The sequence below is a fragment of the Crinia signifera genome, chromosome 2, assembly GCF_055691185.1.
Source record: "Crinia signifera chromosome 2, ASM5569118v1, whole genome shotgun sequence".
In the NCBI taxonomy this organism is placed as follows: domain Eukaryota; kingdom Metazoa; phylum Chordata; class Amphibia; order Anura; family Myobatrachidae; genus Crinia; species Crinia signifera.
In genome coordinates this window covers 252,809,840-252,835,590 of record NC_139218.1, presented here as the reverse complement: position 1 = coordinate 252,835,590, position 25,751 = coordinate 252,809,840, and the positions used below count along the sequence as shown (strand labels likewise).

General features: G+C 42.7%; 1 protein-coding gene across 1 annotated transcript in view; it reads left to right on the top strand.

The window, feature by feature from the left end:
- Positions 1–25,751, top strand: part of EGFL6 (EGF like domain multiple 6) — a 103,365-nt gene that overhangs the window by 45,074 nt on the left and 32,540 nt on the right. The window contains exons 5-8 of the mRNA XM_083174308.1: positions 4,135–4,254; positions 9,314–9,448; positions 12,572–12,694; positions 19,319–19,639. Of these exons, the coding sequence (XP_083030434.1) occupies positions 4,135–4,254; positions 9,314–9,448; positions 12,572–12,694; positions 19,319–19,639 (699 nt within the window). The remainder of the gene's footprint in view (positions 1–4,134; positions 4,255–9,313; positions 9,449–12,571; positions 12,695–19,318; positions 19,640–25,751) is intronic.

The window sequence follows — 25,751 nt, the reverse complement described above, 5'->3', positions numbered from 1 at the left end:
CAGGTGAAAAGGGGAAAATCCTGGGATCACCTTCAAAATTAGCATACAAGCACCACTTTCCAAGTCAGATTAGTTGCCAGTTGCCAACTTGCCACACACATTTTATAGGAAGATAACACTGGTCCCTGCAGCCTTGCCATTGGGAGCGGACAGCAGGAGCCAACAAACTGTGAGAGTGTGCAGGCAGGTGAAACTGCTTAAAACAGTGCTGCACTATTATGGAGGCAGAATATGGAGGCAGCTGTTTGGAAATGTTAGACAGGGCACACTGGTCACTTACCTTTTCCTTCCTGGCTGGGTAAACTCTGCTCCTCCATCTTAGCGATGTCCTTGGTCATGGCCTGGCTCCACATAATGATTGCTGTGCTAGATCCACCACCAGCCCTCCTGTCCTCAGCCATTTCTCAGGTAAGCAGCTGTACACATTGGGCTCCTCTAGTTGGTAATGCAGCTGCACTGACCCAGGGAGCAGGACAAGTTGTTACTGTTAGTTCTGGGGGCCTGAGCAGAGCTTCCGTGAAAAGGTCACTGTTACAGCTTAACTCCGCAGTGGCTGGCGTTATGTCTTTGTCTGTGTGGCTGCTGTGAGTCACCAGGATACAGGGGACGGGCTGAAGTGGTCAGCAGGCCGGTGTGAGCAGCGGCAGCCCCCAGGCTGGATCCCTCGCACAGGAAGGACTAGGACCACCATTCCAAAAGGACAGATTGGCAGGAGTGACCAGTGCTCCCAGAACAGGCAGAGAATCAGGATAAGAGCGCCGAACGGAAGGCAGGAGAGACCCCAGACAGCTCCTGCTCCAGTGCCGGTGCTCCCCTGCCCTCTTCCCCGACGGAAATTGGAGTCAGCGGGCAAGCCATGCAGGTGCGCCTGCTCATCCTGCTCTAAAGCAACACTGCCTATAAGCGGCACCTATAGCAGTGCCTTAGTGACAGTCAAGGACGTGCTTTCTGCCTATATGAAAGCACGTCCCTGTCACTTTAGTGGCGTCACTGTGCCCAATCACATCTGTCCCAGTGACAGGGGTGTGCTTTCATATAGGCAGAAAGCACGTCCCTGTCACCGAGGCACCGCTATAGGTGCCGCTTCTCCAGCTTTTTCTGAATCGGCTTTTACAGCCCTGAGCTTGGGACTGCCCACTGCCAGGGCCGGCGCCACCACTAGGCAAGTCAAGGCATTTGCCTAGGGCGCCGGCCACTGGAGGGCGGCATTTCGCCCCCCATGCTACGGGTACCTGTTGTGCCGTCTGGGGAGGAAGGGGTGTCTATTCCGGAATCTGACAGGAGCCCGCACGGGTACCTGTCCTGCGACGCTTTGTGTATAAACCTGGCGGCGGCGGCGGGGGTCCCTGCACTGCAGTGAATAATAAATAACAAGCTCTATCCGGCGGCGCGGGAAGTGCTTCTATTTTGAATAAACACTGGCCGCACGCTGATTGGCTGAATCAGTGTACGGCCAGTGTTTTCTTCTGGTTCAAAGCATTTTGGATATGGGAGACTCAACCTGTATTGTTATTTTTAGAAATCTTGTATTTTCTTGATTCACTTGCCAATCAGAAATTGGAACTAAACAGGTCCCCAAAATGCTGTTCCATGTTTCCTATGACAAGTTAAAATTTGTACATCACGGATGGTGTAATGGTTAGCATTACTGCCAGCACTGAGGTCATGGGTTCAATACCCACCATGGCCCTAACTGTGCGGAGTTTGTATATTCTCCCCGTGTTGCGTGGGTTTACTCCGGGTACTCCGGTTTCCTCCCACAATCCAAAAATATGCTGGTAGGTCAATTGGCTTCCAACAAAATTAACCCTATAATGTCTGTGTGCGTGTGCATGTGGTAGGGAATATAGATTGTAAGCTCCACTGGGACAGGGACTGATGTGAATGTTCAACTATACTCTGTACAGCGCTGCGGAATATGTATGCGCTATATAAGAAACTGTTAATAAATAAATACATAATAAATTGTAGTACACATGGCAGGATGGGGGAACCGGTGTATGTGTTGCACAATTGCTGATGTGTTTCCGTGTTTTATGAATATGAAGGAATGTTTAAGTTATACTAACAATACTATTGGTATGGCCTTGAGTCCTATTGGAGAAAGAGTGCAATATAAATATATTATTATTATTATTATTATTATTATACATAGTTTGAGAAGACAGATATGGTTAACCCAGGTGGTTAGTCTTTTTGAGTCATACTTGATTTTACATTGTGGAAACAGGTCCTGCAATTCCCAGATAGATTTATACCTGGCAGAATAACAATTAGCCAGAAAGTTTATACTAACATGGCACAGGTGATACAAACGCACTTATCCGATTCCGTGGGTGCTCTGGGGCTCGAGCACCCATGGCAAATGATAAGCACCCATGGGCCACGGCTGGAGCTCACCCGACGCTTGTCGCCAACCTGTGCCACTAAGTCGAAAAACACATTGGCGAAACTGCTGGGCAGTCAGCGGTGGGGTCCCTGCAGTGAATGGGAACTCAGCAGGGACCCCGCTGCTGACTGCCCATCCACTGCAGGGACCGCGCTGCGGCGCTTCCCTGATCCCCGCCTGCCTCTGACCCCGACCGGGGGGTCTGTGGGGGCCCATTGAAGGACCACACACCTTCCCTAATGGACACGCCCCCTTGAGCTCCCACCAGCAAAACCATAAATCAGCACCCCTGGTAAGTATCAGCATTATTCTAGAACTGCGAGTGCATGTGTGAGCCCCAAGTATAGGAGATGGTGCTCAATATATGACATTCAGCCACCCATAAAAACATATATGAGGACTATACTTGAACTCCCAATCCACAGGGTTTCTAACCCAGAGTACATGCTTATCCTATTTGCTGTGCTTGTAAAATATCAATAATACAAATAATGTAGAATTATGATGTATTTGCAATGTTTTTTGGTAGTGGTATCTGTATCATGTAGTTTGTCAGAATTTATGCACTGTTCTACTCAGCATTCAGTATAAAATTGTTTAAAAGATGAATAAAATCTATTGATTTTAAAACAAAACAGAAAATCCAGATGTAAAAATGTTGATATAGTTTTAGAATCACTGAACTGTAACAACACAAAAACTTTCACATTAAATCTTGTTGCTGGAAATCACTTATTCAATATATGGTAATATATTTGCACGTGAAGTAAATTAGTTTGTACAGTCCGCATTGGCAGTGGTCATTTATCTTTAGATTTATTCTTAAAGAACATTATTAAAAAAGTCTGCCAGAGATCTCTCCGACTCAGGAGCAGAGATTAGTGATATACAGCCATGTTGTATTAAATCGCACCACAGCATAGAAAGGGATTTACTGACTTTTAATGAGCAGGCATAATATCTTCTCCAGATGCGGAAAGTCATGTAATACCAGACATTCAGGATTATAGTTCTGTAGCATTTAGATACTTATCTGAATTAACAGAAAATCCTATTTCACCATACAAGCTATAAATAAAAGGTTTTGAATATAAAGTAAAGATTTCAATGAACTTGGGAATATAAAATCTATAAGATATATGAGATATCAGACAACCTTGCAATCAGTTCTGAGGTGTTCAATGCTGTATAGCCAAACTTATTAAAGATGCTGATGGAATAATGTGTATTTCTGAGCTAAATAAATTGGCAACTAAAATGTAGGTGTTTTTGTTTATGTAAAACTGATTTTTTTTCTTCTAATAGCTGACAATTTGAAAAAGCTGTTTAGGAGGGGGGGGCTTCTTTATCTTACATCAGTCTTATGAGACTGAAGAAGTCAGTGTCAGTTTTCTAAGTGGCAGTCTTTTAAGAGCAATAGCTATAAATTACCTATACGGAGTTACTGTACCACACATGCTCAGTAGAATAGTGTGGGACCCCGTAGCTTCCTAAAACATGTGTAAATCTCCAAACTAATCTTTAATAAAAAAATAAACATATCGCCACAACAAGTTCCTTTCTAATAATAGTCCCCTTCTACAAAAAGTTGTTAATCAATTCATTTTGGCTTCCAAATTCAATGGTTTGCAAAACATTACTGATAGTCTTGTGTTCTGTCTGTGTCTGTAGAGATGACTTTAGAGGAAAGTGAAACATATGTAATTAGTACCAGAAATGAAGCCTTGTGTCATTAATGTTCTCAGACTCCAGGACCTGTGCAATGGCAAGCTGCCAGTATGGCTGTGAAGAAGTCAAAGGGCAGGTGCGATGCTTATGCCCATCAAGTGGACTTCAGCTGGGACCGGATGGGAGAAACTGCATAGGTTTGTTCAGATTTATATGTATGTTTTATTTTGCTTCCCATAAAATTCTACATTTTTATTTTCAGTGACCAAAACTACAAAAAAAGATTTATATGTAATTTATCAAATTCATAGTGGATCCATTACCTACAGTATATACACATATGCCCACATTTCAATTTTTGGCTATGAACATGCATATCTGCACTTTGTGGCTTTTGGGTCCTGCTGGGTAGGAAAAAGCTACCTCAATATGTGCTCATGTAAAATGATATCTCTATTATAACCTGTGTAATGAGCGATACTTGATAGCTGGCTACACCTTGTTCAGACATTTATATCTTTGTACAAAGTTAACCCATATGAAAGTGAGTCTGAGGAGGAGACTTACTCAGGTGTATTTTGCCAAATCACATAGCTCTTACCATTTGTATGTGTAGCTTTTGATACACAAGATCTACTAAAGGCCAAACTAAACATTAAGCTGCATTCTTTTGAACCACGAGATATTACACAGCCGTGTCTTTTTTATACACATGGTAAGAATTAAAAAAAACACGGAGTGTATAAAGCTGTGGTTCTAAGAAACCACACAACAAAACACAAAAAAAAAACAAAGTCATTTTCTAGATTAGATTTTTGCTGCTAAAGTGAGATTTCTCACATTGCCATTCCATGTCACTACGATGCCTATAAGGACAAACAGTTGTATTATGAAGCAGTACAGTATTAGCCACTCCAGTACTTCCACATGTAACTATTTCCTCCCAATATGCTTCATGTGGAAGTACTGTAGTCGATCATACTGTACTGAGGTTAAACGCGTGAACGTCCCGGTTTTTGGGGACATTCCTGCGTCCCTCCCTTGGCCCGGCAGTGTCCCACTGCGGAGGGGGGCGGTTGGGAGTCCCCCCCAATCTGACAGAATAGACGCCGTGCGCATGCGCACAGTGTCTATTCAGTGGCGCAGTGACTGAAAACGGGGCGTGGTTTCATTTGCATGGTACTTGTTTAGTTTCACGGCGGACGATCGGATGCGATATCAGGCGATATATCGGCCGATCTGATTTTTTACCTGTTCATAACCCCACTACGCATGGAGTTGATTTTATATAGTGTGGTGAGCGCAGTAATCCACGTCAGCTCGCCACGCTATCGGGCTCAGTGAGTCGCTGCGCTCGCCACACTATATAACATCAACTCCATGCGTAATGGATAGTGGGGTTATGAACAGGTAAAAAATTGCATCGGATCGGCCGATATCGCATCCGATATATTGGCCGCCGTGAAACTAAACAAGTACCATTTGCATAAACCACACCCTCATTTGCATACACCACACCCCCTTTTCGGACACTCCTATTCCCTATGTCCCTATTCTTCAATTGAAAAAGTTGGGAGGTATGCTGTAGTGTCTGTTCATCAACATTTGTAAGTTGCACTTGCAAGTAATATACTGTAAGTTGATGTAAATCTGATTCTAAAAACTTGCAATGAAAGGGCATTGACAGCATACAGTATATGGTGAAATTAACCAGTGACTGCACAGGGGTGGCCAAACCGGTCCTCGAGATCTACCAACGGTCCAATTTTTCCAAATCACCTAGCTGGTGCACACACAGGTGTAGTCATTACTAACTGTCACATTTTCTAACATGCTGCATCCATGAACTGTTGGTAGATATTGAGGACCGGTTTGGTCACCCCTGCTCCAATACAAGTTAGAGGTTAATTGGTGCATTTTATGGATTTTAGAGAGGACTAGATAATATCTAGTGCATTCCCAAACAAGAATGACTAAATATAGTTTTTTTTTTATTAATCCATGAAATCATTGTAGATTATTAACCCCTTCCCGACATATGACGTACATTTACGTCATATGTCGGTTGCGGGGGAATCAAGCCAGCTCACGGAGTGAGCTGGCTTGAAAGAGAGCAGGTAATGGCTGTATATTACAGCCAGGTACCTGCTCTCACGGCCACGAGCGGCGAGTTCGCCGATCGTGGCCGTTTAACCCTTTAAGCACCGCGGGCAAAGCGCCCGCAGTGCTTAAATAGCTGATCGGAGGGGGGGCGCCCACCTCCGGCGCCGATCGGGACCCCCCGCGGCGAGATCGGAGGGTGCCGATCGGTTGCCATGGTAGCCAGGGGTCTAATGTAGACCCCTGTGCTGGCCGTGTCAGCATTCCTATTACATCCTGCCTGAGGCAGGATGTAATAGAAAGTGCTGAAAATCACTATGTTCAGCCATAGAGCTCTATGGCTGAACCTAGTACAGGCGATCGCGCCCCCTAGTGGTCAAGTACACTAGGGAGCCTTGTAGTAAAAGTAAAAAAAAAAAAAAAAAATAAGTTTAAAAATTAAAAAAAAAAAAAAAAATATTAAAAGTTCAAATCACCCCCCTTTCCCCATTTCACAAATAAAAATAAATAAAAAATAAAAAAAATAAACCTATTTGGTATCGCCGCGTTCCTAAAAGTCCGATCTATTAAAATATAACATTAGTTATCCCGCACGGTTAAAGGCGTAAACGGAAAATAATTCCCAACGCCAAAACTACGTTTTTTGGTCGCATCGCCTACCCAAAAAAAAATAACTAAAAGAGATCAGAAAGTCGCCCATATCCCATAATGGTATTAATTAAAAAGTACACTTCAGCCCGCAAAAAATGAGCCCTCACCCAGGTCCGTAGGTGGAAAAATAAAAAAGTTATAAGCCGCAGAACATGGCGACGCAAATTAGAAAAACCGTAAAATTTTCTATTTTTTTTTTTTAGTGGTAAAACATAACGAAAACTATATAAGTTTGGTATCACCGGAATCGTAACGACCCATAGAATAAAGATAACCCCTCATTTTAAACGAACTATGAACTCCCAAAAAACCGTAACCAGCGCAAAATTGTGGAATTGCGTTTTTTTTCTTTTTTACCCCACATTGAATTATTTCCTGATTCCCCAGAATATTATACGGTATAGTAAATGGTACCATTAAAAAGTACAACTTGTCCCGCAAAAAAAAAGCCCTCATGTGTCTATATAGCCGGAAAATTAAAAAAGTTACGCTTATTTGAACGCGAGGAGGAAAAAAAAAAAATTAACAAAAAAGGCCTCGTCGGGAAGGGGTTAAGAATCCTGCAACCTACAAAGTTAGTGGGGGTATCCGATTAAACACAATAAAACATTGGATGTGAAAAATGTCTGTTTTTTTGTAATTTTTCCCGATGTTTCAATGATTTTTGGGGGGATTTATTTTTTTTTTTTTACAGGCTATCCAACTTAAATCACCTGTAAACAATACATTTTCTCACAAAAGCACACCGGTAGATTGAAACCTGTGTGCGTTTGTGGCTGTGGTCCGATTTTTGCAAGAAAACTGAGCTGCTGTCAGGGAGTTTGAAACTCATTTTAGTGTTGTGAGTGGGTATATAGAGAAATGAGTCTTCATATTTGCATATATATTTTTCTATCTGGATTGCGCTTTGTGCGTCACTGGTCATATTTTTACTCCACAATTGACAATTACAGTTGGTCGCAAAGGCATCCAACTCAACATGAGCTATAAAAGAGATTAATTTATTAAACATACTTCCTCTATAACTTTCTTACATGCTTAACCGAGACAATAACATTACTGCTCACATTAGGCTTTGCAACATGTAATGTTAGCTGGAAGTATAGCCAACTTTAAAACTTGTGCCTGGAAATATGCCTATGTTTTAGTGCTGACCACTCCGAGTGGTAAATTTACTAAAGCTTCAAAAAATAAAAAGAGGTAATGTTCCCCATAGCAACCAACTGCTGTCTATCATTTTCTAGGATGCAATAGAGAAATGATAGACAGAATCTGATTGGTTGCTATGGGCAACATCACCTCCTTTCATTTTTAGAAGCTTTAGTAAATATACCCTTACTGTCTACTCTTAGTCTTTGAATGTATAAGTTAATATTTATCAGTAAATATTCCATATGCACAAACATTACTTTTGTAACCAAATTCAGGAGAGGTGTCATTCTCATTATTTCTATATTAGTGGGAAGAGATCAGGGCCGGTGCAAGGCTTCTCAGCACCCTAGGCAAAACTTCAACCTACTCCCCCCCCCCCCCCCCCCCCCCCAAAAAAAAAATTTTTAGATTATGTGGTCATCCAATCCCCGTGACCCCCTCTCCCACGCCCTGGGAAGGTGGCCAAGTCCCTTGGTTTTTGCTGGAGGTCCTCTGCACCCTCCCCTTTGCCACCCACAACAGGGTACAAGGAAGAGGGGGCAGCAATGTAGGAAGTAAGGGAAAGTATAGAGGTGAGGTATTAGAAGTTCCACAGCCACCACCTGCTTTAAGTACAGCAAGGATCCTCATAGACAGCCTTGTTTTTTTGATTTGCAGACTTGGTGGTGCCCCCCAAATCCCGGCGCCCTAGGCAGCTGCCTAAAGCTGCCTAGTGGTAGAGCCGGCCCTGGAAGAGATCCATGTACAGCCATGACTTGAGTTTTCAAAAAGTTTGCTGCCACATGGAGCCAATTTGCTTATAATCCAGAATGTCAAGAAGAGTGATCAGATGAATTGCAATTATTGCAAAGACCCTCACCCTCACCTCCACTGCTTTTCAGCCTTGCCACAATAGGACCAGCTGACATCGTGTCAGTGTTCTTTCGTTAACACAGGTAAGTGTTGACAAGGACAAGGTTGAAAATCACTGTCATGCTGATTGAGTTAGAATAACAGACCGGATGCTTTAGAAGTAGAGTTGTGCTTAAAATCCTTGTTCTTTCTCTGCTAACCAAGGTTACCTCCAAGGAAACATATGCAGTTAGCATCGCTTTGCACAAAAAGGGTTTCACAGGCAAGCATATTGCTATTAGTAAGATTTCACCTCAATAAACCATTTATCGAATCATCAAGAACTTCAATGAGAGAGGTTCATTAGTTGTGAAGAAGGCTTCAGGGCACGCAAGAACACCAGGACCATCTCCTAAAGTTGATTCAGCTGTGGGATTGCAGTACACCTAGGAATGTATAACATGTATCACAGATAACGGAGATAACCGATGTATTACATTCTTACAAACCTATACTTCACAGATATTGATGAATGTGCTGCTGGAAAAGTGACCTGTCCTTTCAACCGGAGATGTGTGAATACATTTGGAAGCTATTACTGCAAGTGTCAACATGGCTTTGAATTAAAATACGTGAATGGCAGATATGACTGTGTAGGTAAGAATACTGCTTACCAACTGATGTACTTGTTTGAAATGTATCTGTGCCTAATAGATTACAGAGGACCATTGAGAAGTAGTACCCATCATCCCCTATTTGATGACACTAGGCATCATGAACCAGTTTTACAAAATTACTCTTTCAGTATAAAGGAAATGTATGGTGTTGCCAGTGGCAGGTACTGTAGTAAGATTTCATTATTGTGCTGTTATTAGAAAATGTAACCAAACGTTATTGGCAGCACCAGCCTTTTCCTTTACAATTGTGTTTATGAATGTCTACAGTGTATGCCAGACTGGCACTACAGGCCACATTAGTGCCAACAGAAATAGCATTTTACAAGTAATTCAATAATATATATTTATTGTCTGTTTAGCAAGACAGTAGGGCAGGATTGTCCCACAGGGCTATAGGCGAAAGCCCCAGTGGGTCCCACTGTCTGAGGGCCTATACCTCAGACAGATTCCAGACTTCCATTGAGCATAGAGCAAGGTGGCTCGTGAGTCCAAGAAAACTGCGTCTAGCGACACAATCCTTAGCCTTGCCACTCCCAGAAAATGGGACAACACGCCCCTGTTTCTGCCAGTGCTGGCTGTTCCCAACTTGTCCCTCTCCCTGAACGCCTCTTCCTGTCAATCAAACAGAATGGTTCACAATACTGTGGATGGGTCCTGGGCGTGTGCAGTTTCCCGATAAGTAATTGCCAGACACACAAATTCCTTATTTAGATCTATTCTCTCCCCTGCTCATTCGCACAGGGATGCAATGGCCGGCAACTGCATATGCACATAAAGTTTTATGCGTACGTGCAGCCGCTTTGTGCGAGAGGAAGCGACAACTTGCTCATTTGCTGGCCCAATCGCACCTAGCAGTGCGGGCAGGGGGCATGGGGTGGTGGCGAGGGGTTGGCGCCCATGGAATGCCCAGCGTTTTATGGGCGTCCCCATGAAAACACTTAGCATTCCCATGGAAATTCGCCTGTGACACGGGTGTGGGGGGGTGGGCAGCTGATGTGAGCAGATGTCAGCTGCCCGCCCTCTTCTTGTAGAGGTAGGCCTCAGATCTAAGACACCAGAGAGGTGTCTTAGATCTGCGAGCGCTTGCAAAATCATTAGATGGTCGGCTACCATCAAATAATTTTGTCCCACCACGCATGCTGCAAATGGATGCTAAACATCCATTCACATGCATGTGGGCAAATAGGCATGCAGGGGTTCGTACAGGCGTCACATAGATGACACGCAACCAGAATAACCTCCTATGTCCCTTAGAGCTCTTGATCCAAACTGTTCCTGTTTTTGATTATTGCAAAAAGGACAAGTTGAGATGCATTAAGCTTAGAGACAGTGATAGATGAGAAAAACACCAGATATTCTCAGGGAAAATACAATTCTGGCTCAATCTGGCCATTAAGCAGTCCATGTCGTATGTGACTAGGGAACAATGCTGACCTCATTCAAACAGCATGCAGGAACATAACCATTATTCATATCATAGGTATCTTCCCTATGGTCCAAGCATTACATACAGTAAAGCATCAGACCGAGCAACCTGTGCTGTCACTAGTGGCTGTAGTTGTCCTTTGTGAATTCCAACAGCTAGTTGGAATGCACTGAAATGAAATGAGTGCTATATTTCTATAATGGAGACTAGAGCTAAACATGACCTCACTGGACATATTTTAAAGGGTCTGAATTTGATTGATTTGAGGAGGAAGCACAATATGACACTAATCACCTGCACCTCCTCCTCCAGCCAATGTATAAATGATCAGTTAGGTGAAGGACAGCTTATTTGCTAAGGATAGCAACAGGGTATGTTACTCAACTCGCAATACATCATGTATGAGGAACAATATTTAAATGTAGTCACACTAGCTCATCCTGAGACTCGGCTGCACGTTCAAAGGTGCAACACAGGGTGTCAAGTTGCGACATAGTATGCCTCCCATGTATTCCTATAGGCATGCATGTCCTAGTTGTAGGCACACTTTCTGCACAAATTTTAACATAAAAAAGAGGCTCGGCAGGATAGATGAGCATAATTACTACAGTATGTATTAAATCTGTACCTTGGTTCTATCCAGCAGCATAGGTAGAAGCTCTATACCAGGGGTAGCCAATTGCAGTCCTCGAGAGCTACCAACAGTTAACGTTATCCAGGTCTCCTCACAGAATCACAAGTGAAGTATTTAAAATGTGTTAGTCAGTAATGAGTGCAACTGTGTACCTGCGAGGTGAGCTGGAAAACATGAACTGTTGGTAACTTTCGAGGACTGGATTTGGCTACTCCAGCTCTATACAAAAAAACAATAAAAACCAAAACATCTCTGCCATGATGCTGACCAATTACGGTTGGCCAATAACTGTCACCTCTCCACTACCATGATCACTGCTTCCCGTGTGTGTAAGATTTTGTTTGCCCTTCACTGGAATGAGCTTTCTAGCTTTATTAGACTCTCCCCGACCTTGCAAAGCTTCATACGGGGACTGAAAATCCACCTGTTAATTAAAGTACTTCTGAATTACCAAGTAGTGAGGCTACTTTCCGTACCTGTCTCCCATGTCCTGGCCATCCCTGCCATCACCACGTCAGTCTTTCAGGCCTGCAACTTATGTCATCTGTCTGTCTCCCCCTCCCATCTGTTAGCTCCTTACAGCAGGGCCCTCTTCCCTCCTGTTTTCACAGGCCTCTTCTCTTCCACTTCAATTACTCAGTTACCAACTATAACCGGAAGCTCTTCCCACTTCACTCATTCATCTCTACCAACGACACGGACAACTCATTTGCTTCACTACATCTCCGTTGTATTGTGTGCTGAGAATTGTGCTGTTTTTTGTAACCTGTGCTCTGTTTAAGTTTTTCAGTTACTGTTATGTTTAGTTCTGTTATGTTTAGTTCTGTGTATCTTGTATTGTTGTAATGTGTGCTATTTGTATGGTGCTGCCATCCATTTGTGGTGCCTTATAAGTAAAATGGAATAATAAGAATGCCTCTAAGCAGGTGAACTTCCAGCTAGACAGAGATTCACAATGTGACAGCTACATTTCTAGAGCTGTATTATCTTATTGCTGCAGTGTATTGAGAATGACCAGTGCATCATTGATTTCTCATTGGCAGATATAAATGAGTGTCTGGTGAACACTCACAAGTGCAGTCCTCACAGTGACTGCATCAACTCTCCGGGATCCTTTAAATGCAGATGTAGACAAGGATATAAAGGCAATGGATATGAGTGTTCAGGTAAGCGGACACAGCAGTGCATGCCATTGAACATATGTCACCAACTTCTTTACCCGTTTAGAATATTTTTGTAATGAATTAATAGTATCATTAGTATTACTATTTTAATGGAAATCACCAACAATATTATCAATACAGAAATGTGGTAGAACCTGAAAGCAGCGATGTAGATGGATATCACAACTTGGGGCCTGATTCTGGCCGTTCTTTCTCTGTTTAGCGGGTAAATGTGGCCCGCCTTGGGAGTGAACGCCTGCCTCCCTTCGACGACCCGATGCCCGTGCTGGCATGCAAATTAATGTGTACACTGATATATCCATTCCCATACTGGTGTAAGAGCAAATAATCATTTAATTGTCGTCTCAGATAAAAGTAAATCTGATCTGACTGTTATCTGGGTCGGAGATGGACAAAAAGGGGGCTGTTAGGTAGGTTAGGTAGTAGGTGTGTTAGGTAGGCAGTAGGTAAGTATTAGGCAGGTTAGGTCTAGTTTCCCTTGCATGCTGCATGAGCACTGTCACTAGAGGAAAAAGTGAAGGCACAGTGGAGTAACTATGTCTAAAGTTCCTGGCAGGGGTGTAGCAATAGCCCTCGCAGGCTCCAAGTGAAAATATGCCACCCAGCACCTCCAAGCCACAGTGGCGTGGGGTAGGCAGTGGGCTATTGCTATGCTACTGGGAAGGCAGCCATTGTGCTGGCACTGCAAATGTGTGTAACGGCCACTAAGTATACTCTACATGAGGTAAGGTAGGGAGCAGCCACTATTATTGAAAGTCTCTTCCAGCACTGGCACGGAGAGGTTGTGTACTGTGGACTCTCTGGGAAAACAGTAGGTCAATACTTTGGCTATTTGGGGGCTGGATCGGACAAAATGGCTAATAACTAATTACCTGGCTTTATATACAGTAGCTAAGTTTGTTTTAATCCCAATGTAAATGTGAAAATTGGTCTGATAAATCTGTTAAAATAGGTCACAGACTATTTACTATACAATCTTCAATTTATTTATACAAATTATACTTGTGATCACAGTGATCTACAGCTGAGCTTCATAAACATACTTTCCACCACAAACGCACAGGGAGTTCACTTAAATTGGCTTTATTGCTTGGCACTTTTGGAATAGTTTATTAGAGTACGTTAAGCACTTTACCTAGCAGAGAAAGGTATTTTCGCTCCGCTAGGTAGAACGGCAGTTGACCCTGCCAGAGAAACTATGTGCTGGTTTCTCCAGCGAAATCATCCCTTATGTACAGGAACACCAAAGGATCATGCTTTGTACGGTATCAGAGCAATCCTCTTATCCACATTGAGATCTGAAAAAAAAGATGCTTTTAATTCAATAACTCTTTTTCACTTAAACATTTTATTACTTTTTTTACCTTTTCCTCTATAATGAAAATGGTGCTGGAAGCCAAAGTCCACAGTGCATGTATGAACTGGCAAAGATTGTTATTTCTACTCTAAAATTATCCAAATATTTTAAAGTTCTTGGAAGAGGTTATACAGAATACTTCCCAAACAGCAACTTAAAACAACATACTAGAACCCCCCCTAAAATATACAAATCAAGTAATCTTAGGTTACTGAGTAATGGCTGAACATTTCATATTGATGTAAAGTTTGTGTATTCTATGGCCTGGAATCCGATGTGAAATTATGTTGTATTTATGCATATCATGTTAAATAAAAGACTCTCATCCAAGGTGACAGCAGATTGAAAACATGTATTTATTATTTTACTGCTTGATTGGGGTAAGTACATAAAAATACAGGGTGTTTTTGTAGAAATTCAAAATATGTATTTAAATGAAGCACTCATTTTAAAGTGTAAATACAGGAAAGTGCTTCCTAACTACAGAAATTGTTTTCTTTGTACTTTACATACTATTCTTTTCTATGTTTCCAATGATCATCTAACAACATACACAATATACTGTACATTGAAAATCTAGTAATATGTTCCTAGTGACAGTGAGGTGCTGAGAGTGAAGGGTGTCCTAGTGATTACAGTTGGAAACATTGCCAGCTGTCACGGTGTACAGGGTCAGATTACACCACTGTCTCCTGTAGGCACATAAGGGCGGTTTCACACATTCCGGCTCCTGCCGGGCGGCAAAAACCCGCACGGCCAGGAAGCCGTGCAGCACACAGTAGTTTATCATGGAGGGGATGGCCACAGCCCGGCAGCCGTCCCGTCCAGAGGCGGGATGCGTCTGCAACCGGACGGCCGGGCCGTGACCGTCCCGTGTGAATGGACACAACTACTGTGCACGGCACGGATTCCTGGCCGTGTGGAATTTCAACAATTAACAATTATCACTCCATGAATTAGCCAGGTGTGTTTTAGAAAGAATATACCATTCCTACCATGGGTCAGTATAGAAGATATGTTTGGAGGCTGTTGGGTAACACCCTACACCCCACTTCCTCCCCAGATTTGTTATTCCTTTTCCTATATATTGTTTTGTAAGGTAATTATACACAAGCTTATATTTTTCCTGCCAATTTTCCATTGCTGATAAAAGAAAACTTTACTTAAGATAATGTTAAAGGAAAAATCCACAGCAGACATTGCCTGCTGTGCCTAATGCTATGTCTGATTTTTCCTAATGTAATTAGGGTTCTGTAGGTTTTCGTTTTCAAAAAAGCAGGTCTATCATGGACGGCAGTCTTACATGCATTCCCTCAGGCCAGAAGAGGAGAAAAAGGTGTAAAAACCAATTACAAGTACAATTTACAAACAATATAGCAGCTGCCATAAGGATTGCCATTAAAAATGCAGCATGAGAGAAATATGCCCCCCAAAATACTGTCAGGGGAGGATTGGGCCACCTGGGGCATGGAACAGATGGTAAGGGTTAGGCTGCAGAGGGTCAGGGTTATTCACTAAAAATGGAGAGATAGTAAGGCACTAATGGTTACTTATGGTTAGAGTCAGGCTGCGGAGAAGGGGGGGGGGGTTTAGTGGATGTCAGATGCAATGGAGTGAAATTCTCTGTGTGCGCAGGTGTCTAAGTTGCACCATGTCTGCATCCTGATGGTGTTCAAATACTTCTAAGTGTATTTAAATGTGTTTTCTAGGTGGTCATAGGGCTATTTCACATGCTCTGGCTGCTGCCGGGCGGCGAATCCCCGCACGGCCAAGAAGCCTTGCCGCACTCAGGAGTTTAGAATGATAGGGATGGCCACAGCCCGGCAGCAATCCCTTCCAGTGGTGGGATCCGGCTGCAACCGGGCGGCCGGGCCGTGGCCGACCCGAGTGAATGTACACAATTGTGTTCATTATTAACTATGGTGTGCGGCACGGCTTTTCACTGTGTGGGGTTTCGCCGCCTGGCAGGAGCCGGAGCATGTGAAATAGCCCATAGGTGGTTGGCTGGGTAATCTGCAACCACCACCACCATTTCCCCTCGCAACCATGCAAGGGGATGTGTAATGAAGACACATCCCGTGACATGCCACCGACCGTTGAATGATTTTTTTCTGCCATTGCAAATAAAATCAGTTTCAAATTTATTTGCGGGTCCTGGGACGAAGACAGGTAGGGTAGGCGGCGTCACCCACGTACCCATGAGAACACCCAGCGTTATCATAAGGGACGCCCATAAAACGCTGGGCGTTCCCATGACCCAGCACTCCCACCACCCCTGTCCCTCCCTCCCCGCTGCAAACTGCCTAGCAAGTGAGTAAGTAGCCGCGGCCATTTGCAGTCATGGTTTGCACATAAGCAGAAATGTGCATGCGCCGACCATCAGAGCAGGGGCTGAATTCGGATCAATGTGTGTGATCCAGAATCGTCCCTTAATCAGTTCTCCTCAATGTACTGTCGAACAGGTTGGATATAAAATGTTAACATATTAGAATGTCAATATTTCAGGCTGGTCACCCATTGGTGACTTACTCTCTTCTGGCTGCTGCACTTCCGGGTCAGTTTTTCGATACTGCAGCTGTCCTTTGAGAATTTATTCCCTAACTTCCCATTAGTGCCTAACCTCCCCCCCCCCCAGCCTAAACCTAACACTCCCGTCTGTAACACTATTTTCGACATTCTGACAAAATCTACAATTCACCTGTTGTAATCTGACAATGTCAACATATTGCTTGTCGACACTTTGACATCATAACACATTGTTATTGTCAACCTCCTTTGAACAATGCACCCCACAAGCTGTGTAGCAATGGCTTCAATCTTTTTTTTTTTCTTAAATCCCATATATAGATTTTTACATTGTCTACCATTGCGGTTACACATCCTTACTCTCCAGCAATGTTAAAGCCTGGTATGTTTCATTTAACTTGCATTTCATAATACAGGAGCATGTGAAGAATGTGTAACCTACAGTTCCCCTAAACAAAATAAAAGTGATCAAAGAGCTTGAGCCAGAGTGGTATTACTAAAATATTTATGGTGACTTTTCATCTGATCCTATGATAAACTGTAAATGAAATCTAGAATACTTATAATAATAATATCTTAATGTATAACATAATAGCCAGTGAATGTTTACTTAAAGTCTTTCCTTAACATATTCCACAGAAGTACCCATAGTGTATGTTAACCATCCTTTTGCAGTCTGGTTACAGAATCCTTGACATATTTTGTACTAAGATAATATATTGGCTAGTACATTTGGCAGGTTTCAGATAAAACTCAATGTAAACTTGCCACGTGATTGAATGTAACATTACATTACCCCATACGTCTCCTAGTAAAAATGGAATGTAAGCTACAGTAGTCTCAAAGGCAGATTTTGGTTCTCCAGTGCCAGCATGCTTTGGCAGCCCTTATAACTTGGCATGACATGGCTTGCTGGGGCTTGTAGAGTACTTGTAATGGATGATAATAATAATAATAATAATAATAAGTATAATTTGAATAAAAATAAATAGATAAATACCCGGGGGGTACAGAGAAGAATTCTAGTACTACTGGTGTGTTGTACTCAGGAGGGCTGATTGTACCCAGGTGGTGTGCTGGCTTTATTTTTTGTGGGCCGCGCTCCCCTTGAGAAACCAGCCCTGGTGCCAGCTGTCCTAGTTAAGGTGGTATCAAGGTGGAGAAACTCTCACACTGTGGATCTCCCTCGATGGTTACACTAACCTTGGTTGATCAAGCCTTGTGTTGGTAAAGTTCATATTGAAGGTAGATCATGCCCTTTATCCTCCCCGAGAGGAGCCCTATGCATTTTTTTCCCTATAAACTATTAAATAAACGCATGTAGTAGCAGCAGCTACCAGAAGGCTCGGCTCGCCTCCAGTGTGATGAGAAAAGGATTGTCAGGTTGTGGCATGTAGCTACACCACCAAAACCTTGTTACAAAGTATATTAAACCAAATATTTGGTCTCAATGGCAGAACTCACCACTATGCTAAATGTGTTTCAGATTATAGACAAGACTTTTTGGTTGGAGTTTCCATGATCCAGTAACCCACCCTAAATATATAATTGTGAGGGGTTATGAATACCCCTTTCACATCGTAAAATGCGGGGTGGCACCAGGACTTTGTAACGGTTCAGTCCTGGTGCGATCCTGCATTTTGCACTGTTCAGATTGCAATATTGCCAGTTCGCTGATGTCATGCGGGGCAGGGCAGAGCGGCGGAGCGTCATGCGGGGGTGGGGGAGGAGGCAGCGCTTAGTGCTGGCGCTGCTCCTAACACTGCCTCCTCCATAGTGTGAACAGGAAACGGATCACTCGACTTCATTAACCTATTCACACCACAAAACAACACAGCAATGAACTGGTAAGAACCCTTCTTTTTTTACCGGTTCCTATTGCCGTGTTGCTACCGGTTGGATGGACCTGGTGACCCCTTTCACATCGCACCAATTACCGTGTTGAACTGGCAAGAAACTGGCATGAACACAGTAATTAAGCACGATGTGAAAGGGGTATTACTAAACTCGGACACCGCTAAATAAAGTTTATTTAGCAGCAAGTGTTGTCACCTTACATCTGGTAGTTATGGGACTTATTAACAGGGAGATGTAGCAAACATTCTAAAGTGTGCAAAAGGGGAACATTTGCTCATAGCAACCTATCAGCTTCTACCTATGTTTTTATAAAATTAACTTCAATGCTAGCTAGAATGTAATTGGTCATTGTGTGCAACTTCTCCACTTGTCTGCTTTCCATTCGTAATACCTTTCCCCAATGTGTTCTATTCTGGGAGCCAAGACTTCAAACTTTCTACTTAGCCGGGCTATAACTGTGGAAGCAAGTTCATATAACAACAAAATATTATCCATAGACACCACTAGAACATTGACACCAAATGGACAGATGGTAATTTACAATCAATGATGTGGAGGTGTGTGCCACCTTTCAGCTAGTCACAATGCCACATCATGTCATAAATAAAGTTATTTTACCACTCAGATACTCAGAATTCATATGAATTATACTTTTTATACAACTAAGGATGAATCTAAAAATAATAATATTATAATAATAATAATTATATATATATATATACTGTATGTATGTATATATATATATATATATATGCGTGTGTGTGTGTGTGTGTGTGTGTGTTATTTCGATGGTTTAATAATTGAAAGCTAATTTTAAATATGTTCTGTTTTTACACTTCTTTAACACTTCCATTATTTCCCTCCAGCAATTCTAGACAAGCCGGTGAAGGAAAACACTAAAATAGTTGGAAGTGTTAAAGACACTATTAAGAAACTCTTGGCACATAAGAACAGCCTAAAGAGGAATGAAGACCTGAAGAATACAATCCCCGAACCTGTTATTACTCCTTCACCGAAAACACGCTTGCAACCATTTGATTATGAAGATGGAGTATACATTGGGGAAAGGTATAATGAGGAGGATGAAAGAGAAGAGGAACAGGATGAAAATGAAGATGATGAGGACGAAGAAGATGATTATGAAAACATAATTGGACAAGAGAAAATACTGAGAGGTGATGTGTTTGGTAAGTAGATAACATACACTGCACAAACAAAATGTTTATATTAATATAGTGAATCTCAAGTAAAAGGATGAAGGAACAAGTAGTTGCCATCGCTTTGTAAATTGCGGCCATGTTAAGCAGTGTTCAGCCAAGTGATAGCGAAGTTCAGATGTGAGGATTGCTTGGAATCCTTTATCAGCAGTTGTTCAAAGGTGGTGTCTCCTATAGAAAGCAGTTTGATATTTGCCCAAAAAAGGCATATAATACTATATTTTATTTATGGATCTTAATAGCTCTGTCCAGGATGTGAACAATGCAATTTCCAATTTTTGTTGTTTCCCTATATGGGATGTAATGAAGTGAGCAATGTTTTTGAGGACAAGAACAATGGGTTCCACAACAAAGGGAGTGATCGAGTGATGTATTGAAGCCCTAGGTTTTATGCATAGCTCCAATACCTACAAGATCGCACACGGCTCCCCCAGAGTTGTTGCCATTTGGGGCGGGCTGGGGGAGGAATTACTCAGTGTTCATGGAAATGGTGGTGTGTTTCCCCCCTTGTTTTCTCTGAGTGGCAGGCCAAAGCCTGTATCTTCCAGAGTAGATGCACTGGCCTTGGCTATGGAGCTGCGAAGAACAGAGCAACCTCAGGGTTACTCAGTTGGTCGATGGTTTCGGAGAAGACCCAGTCCCACATATTAGGCCATAGCACTTGGATATGCTATATGGTCAGGAGGTGTCCTTTTCTCTCAAACACCTCCTGCAGCATTAGCATATTTTATACGGAATGTGATCTGCCGCAATATCTGAATCAGGCCCTGAGATGCTGGCAGGAGGCATCCTCTTCCTTCAGGTGCCTCCTGCAGGCATTAGCAAGTGGATGCAGCTGCTGTGTAAAAGCATCATTCTCTGAAGCGTTCGAAAAGGGTAAAGATGCCCTCCAGCAAAAAATAGCGCTAAAGATAAAAAAGGTATAACTTCCCTGTTTATGGGCTTAAGTCTGGATCCCCGTCTGTTCTGGATCTGGTAATCCCATATGTAAGACAAGAAAAAAACAGAGAGCTCCGCCCTCGTGTAATACTGTGATTTTATGGAGTGCTAATCTATTTTCATAAATATTCAATCCCTTCTATGTGGTGTGTAATATGGTCGGGGGATTCCCCCTTTCACAACACTCACACTGTTATGAGATCAAATTAGCTTATCACAGTAACATCAGACGACTCTCTTATACTCTAAGGATGTATGGATGGCGTCGGGGATTCCCCTTTCAGGTTACTCACTCTTTCTTCTTGGAAGAAGCACATCAACTGGTCTTTTCTGAAGAATGAAGCCAGGACTCCGTCAAAAATAAAATATAAGTGGATCCTTTATTTAATATTTGTAAAAAACATGAGCATTATTGTCCAATCTCAGGTTAGCTGACGCTCCAGGGGTCCAGATGGTAGATACGATGGGGCCCCGTAAATGGTCCCTCTGGTAGCCATCAGTTCACCCAGACTAGAAAAACTGCTCCTTAAAAAGTCACTCCCAACGCGTTTCGACCTCTAATGTAAGGTCTTTTTCAAGGTACCAGTGACTTCTCAGGACCAGGTTTAAATAGCCCTCTCATTATCAATATTCCCATCACCTGTGTGTCACTCGGTCTTCTGTATACAAGATAACTTTTCCCATTGTCCTGATAAATATCAACTAGATACACATGTTCCCGGGTACCGGGTTCCATATGGGAACTTCCTGTGAATCAGCCGCCCCCCCCCCCCCCCCCAGAAGTGACGCGGCAAGGTGGTGACGTACCTTGAAAAAGACCTTACATTAGAGGTCGAAACGCGTTGGGAGTGACTTTTTAAGGAGCAGTTTTTCTAGTCTGGGTGAACTGACCGCTACCAGAGGGACCATTTACGGGGCCCCATCGTATCTACCATCTGGACCCCTGGAGCGTCAGCTAACCTGAGATTGGACAATAATGCTCATGTTTTTTACAAATATTAAATAAAGGATCCACTTATATTTTATTTTTGACGGAGTCCTGGCTTCATTCTTCAGAAAAGACCAGTTGATGTGCTTCTTCCAAGAAGAAAGAGAGTGAGTAACCTGAAAGGGGGAATCCCCGACGCCATCCATACATCCTTAGAGTATAAGAGAGTCGAATACTGTGATAAGCTAATTTGATCTCACAACAGTGTGAGTGTTGTGAAAGGGGGAACCCCCCGACCATATTACACACCACATAGAAGGGATTGAATATTTATGAAAATAGATTAGCACTCCATAAAATCACAGTATTACACGAGGACGGAGCTCTCTGTTTTTTTCTTGTCTTACATATGGGATTACCAGATCCAGAACAGACGGGGATCCAGACTTAAGCCCATAAACAGAGAAGTTATACCTTTTTTATATTTAGCGCTATTTTTTGGTGGAGGGCATCTTTACCCTTTTCGATTGTTTCCCAGTGGAGGTGTGGTGTCTCCTCCAAGCCCTTACCAAATACCTGCTGCTTAACTGCGCAACAGGAACCCCACCTATTCTCCCGTTCTATAAATTTTCTGAAGCGTGACTACAGACAGATATGGCTTTATGGTAATTGTGCATGAACGCTATACGTGTAATCGCAGCCTACTTATTACAGAATTTAAGAAATGTATGCATCAATTAAGAGTATTCATGTATAGTAGATAATACAGTAGGTGCCGTTAGATAATGTCAACATTTTTATGTCTCTTTAGAGAATAATACAGATTAGTTAGAATTGGAAAGTCCTATTTTACTCCTTCAGGCAATTGATCAGATGTCATGTTTTTAGATAATAAGTTTAATAAATGACTGGTTTATAATGATTTAGGTGTTTCAGGTGAGTTCAGTGCTGTCACTTTATTAAATCTCCTCCTTTCCCCATAATAGTACTTTTTGGGGGTTTACAGCTATGAAGAATGTCCTATCTATTTGTTAGCACCAGGACCCTGCTAAGTACAGTGAATGGCTATAATAAATACTATGTTTGGGAATGAAGATTTAGTTACATTTGTAATTAATGTGATAACACCATTCCTTTTAAAGATCTTTAAAATACAAACAAAATTATACTGTAGGTTGTATCCAGAATCTGCATATGATGAATGCCTACCTAGAAGGACATCTTGCCAATAGTAAATGGGTATGAGTGAGATTTTGTATTAAGTGTGGAGGAATCTGTGCACCCTACATGTTCTTTAGAGACAAACCTGTAGTCACAAGGAAGGATTACTTGATGTGGAATGCAGTTTGCTGCAGGCAGAAGACAAAAAGAATTTGTAGAAAGACCATATAACTCAGAGTTTAGATTTATTAGGTTTAGATGAAAAGAAAGTCAGTACCTTCTCCTCTAGGCAATATAGTAGACAACATGACCTTAGTCAAGGCTAACTTTGTATGTCTTAATCATCTTCATGTTTAGATCTCTTTTTAGGTAGAGTACAGGGGCGAATTTAAGGATCAGGCCACCTTTAGACATTTGGGCAGTACGGAAGCATTACTGCCTCACAGCACTGAGGTCATGTGTTCAATCCCCACCATGGCTCTAACTGTGTGGAGTTTGTATATTCTCCTCGTGCTTGCATGGGTTTCCTCTGGGTGCTCCGGTTTCCTCCCACAATCCAACAATTTACTGGTAGGCTGAATGGCTCCCAACAAATTAACCCTAGAATGTTTGTGTGTGTGTGTACATGTGGTAGGGAATATAGAATGTAAACTCCACTGGGGCAGGGACTGATGTGATTGTTCAAATATTCTCTGCAAAGCGCTTCGGAATATGTGTGCGCTATATAAGACACTGTTAATAAATAATAATAAATACATTTATCAGCCGCCCTCCATCCCATTGTGTTAGAACCTCCCAAAGCGAGCTCTTAAGACCCACTTCTTCACCAAACCCAGCTAACTGTCCTCCTAACCTTCTGTTCCTCGCCCCGTCTACCCCTCCGGTGTTACCCCTGTCTGTCGGCCCCTCCTCTTTAGAATGTAAGCTCTCACGAGCAGGGACCACTTACCTTATGTGCTTATCCTTTCTTACTTCAGTAGTCTTCCACTGCACCAAAGCATGCTGTTTGCTGCCACCTGGATGCTTAGGTTTCAGTAATGGGCTGGTGTTCCTATAATCATTTACCCTGTACTTGTCCTGTATTGTCTTCAAATGTAAGTCACTGCTTTCCTGTTTTGCTTATGTGTACTCTGTAATTGGGCACTGTGGAACCCTTGTGGCGCCATATAATTAAAGGATAATAATAATAATAATAATAATAATAATAATAATAAAGCAACACTAACCTGAACCCTCTCCACCAACACCACTCCCACAATTTGCAGACAATTACCTCATCTCACAAGTTACAAAATGAAAAAAGAATCATCTGCCCATTAGCCTAGCATGGCTCTCATGCAAGTAAACCTGCTGGGTGACCCAACATATTTATTACTTAGGGAATGAATAAATTAGTTGGTCTTAATATTTCTTACTAATATTAATAAACCCTTGTGGGACTCTCTGATAAAGTATTTTTACACATATAAACCTATTTTAATTAATAGGATTTGCTCTTATTGTATTTCAGAGTAGTAAAATGAATTATAATGAAGGACAAGTAATAAGGTGAAGTTTTTACATGTTACCTTTGCAACAGTTCTGTACATGCAAAATACACCACTTGCTGGTCAAAAGGGGCTGATTCGGAGTTGCATGCAATAGATCACCCAGCAATACGTGTTGGTGGTCACACATCTGGGAGTTACTACAAATGGAACACACACTTCTCACTTACGCCGGCAGAAATATCGGCACTCGCCTATTCAATGCTGCCGTTTAGGACAGCATTGAAGGCTTTCAGATTCTTTCTTTTTTTTTTTAAGTCAAATCTAAAATGTGGAAAACAGCTGCTGATTGTCAAACCCGGAACATGTCGATAAAGGCTGTGAATCCGACTGACGGGAAAGCCCCGACAGTCGGTCTCAGGATTGAATACCCTTCATTATCTTTTACTAACCATGCACACTTTAATGCTGATTGGGGCATGCTTATACAACACCATCTATCTCAAAATCAGCACATCTCTCCCATGCTTGTGGCTGTGCATCTGGGAACTCAGCCCGATCACACTAACAAGCCTGTGGCACTCCCATAATACGCCCACGGAATGGACTATGGGCCCGATTCAGACCAGCTTGTTGGGCTGCGAGTATTCGGAGCCCAGCGAGCTGATAAACACCACCTGCCAGCCTGAGCAATCCCACCCCATGCACACAGGGGGAAATCACTTACCATCAAATGATTTGCCCTACTCGCAAGCGCTGAGTAAGTCTATACTCTGCGCTGTGAAGGTCTTGGGGAGAAGGAGGCCATTGCTGATGTCCGTGACCTTCCCTCCAAATGGCCGGGGAATGCCTGCGTTCCGCCTCCAAATGCTCTGCACCGGTCAGTCACCTTGCGAGCATTACTAACCAAAAACACCCATCATTTTTCCACCACCTTTCTGATACTGGCTGAAGTGATTGCGCTGTTGGCATTTTCAGAAGTTGTTTTAATGCACAGTTATAATTAATGATTCAGAGCTGAGCATAGTATAGGGGAGGCACACAGATTATCGGTCCTGAGTATATGCAGAATATGAATGGGTCACCATCCTTACCTCTTCTGCTGCCTGATTGACAAGCCGTGGTGTTGAGGGGGTAGGGATGGGGGGTTTCTTTAAATGGGGGGGTGCCTCCATTTTCTAGGAGGCCAACATGAAGACTTCCTTGCCTCGCAGCCTCTGCTTTCGTTGGCCAGCTGTGAAAGCTGAGGCTTACTCAGCTGGCCGTCTGCAGGGAACATCACAAGCGATGACCGTGTTGTTGGATCCCAGTATGTGACATTGCAGTGCTGCGATCGCAGTTACATGCAGGAGGGGTCTCTTGTACTGACACCTCCCCTGCTTGCCCCTCCTAGAGATCAGATGGAATTTCAGGGCAGCTTGCACTTGTTATTGAACGTCCATACAGTATATCTTATGAGTGGATAGTGTTTGACTCAGTTTAATGGGGGGGTGCCTCCATTTTCTAGGAGGCCAACATGAAGACTTCCTTGCCTCGCAGCCTCTGCTTTCGTTGGCCAGCTGTGAAA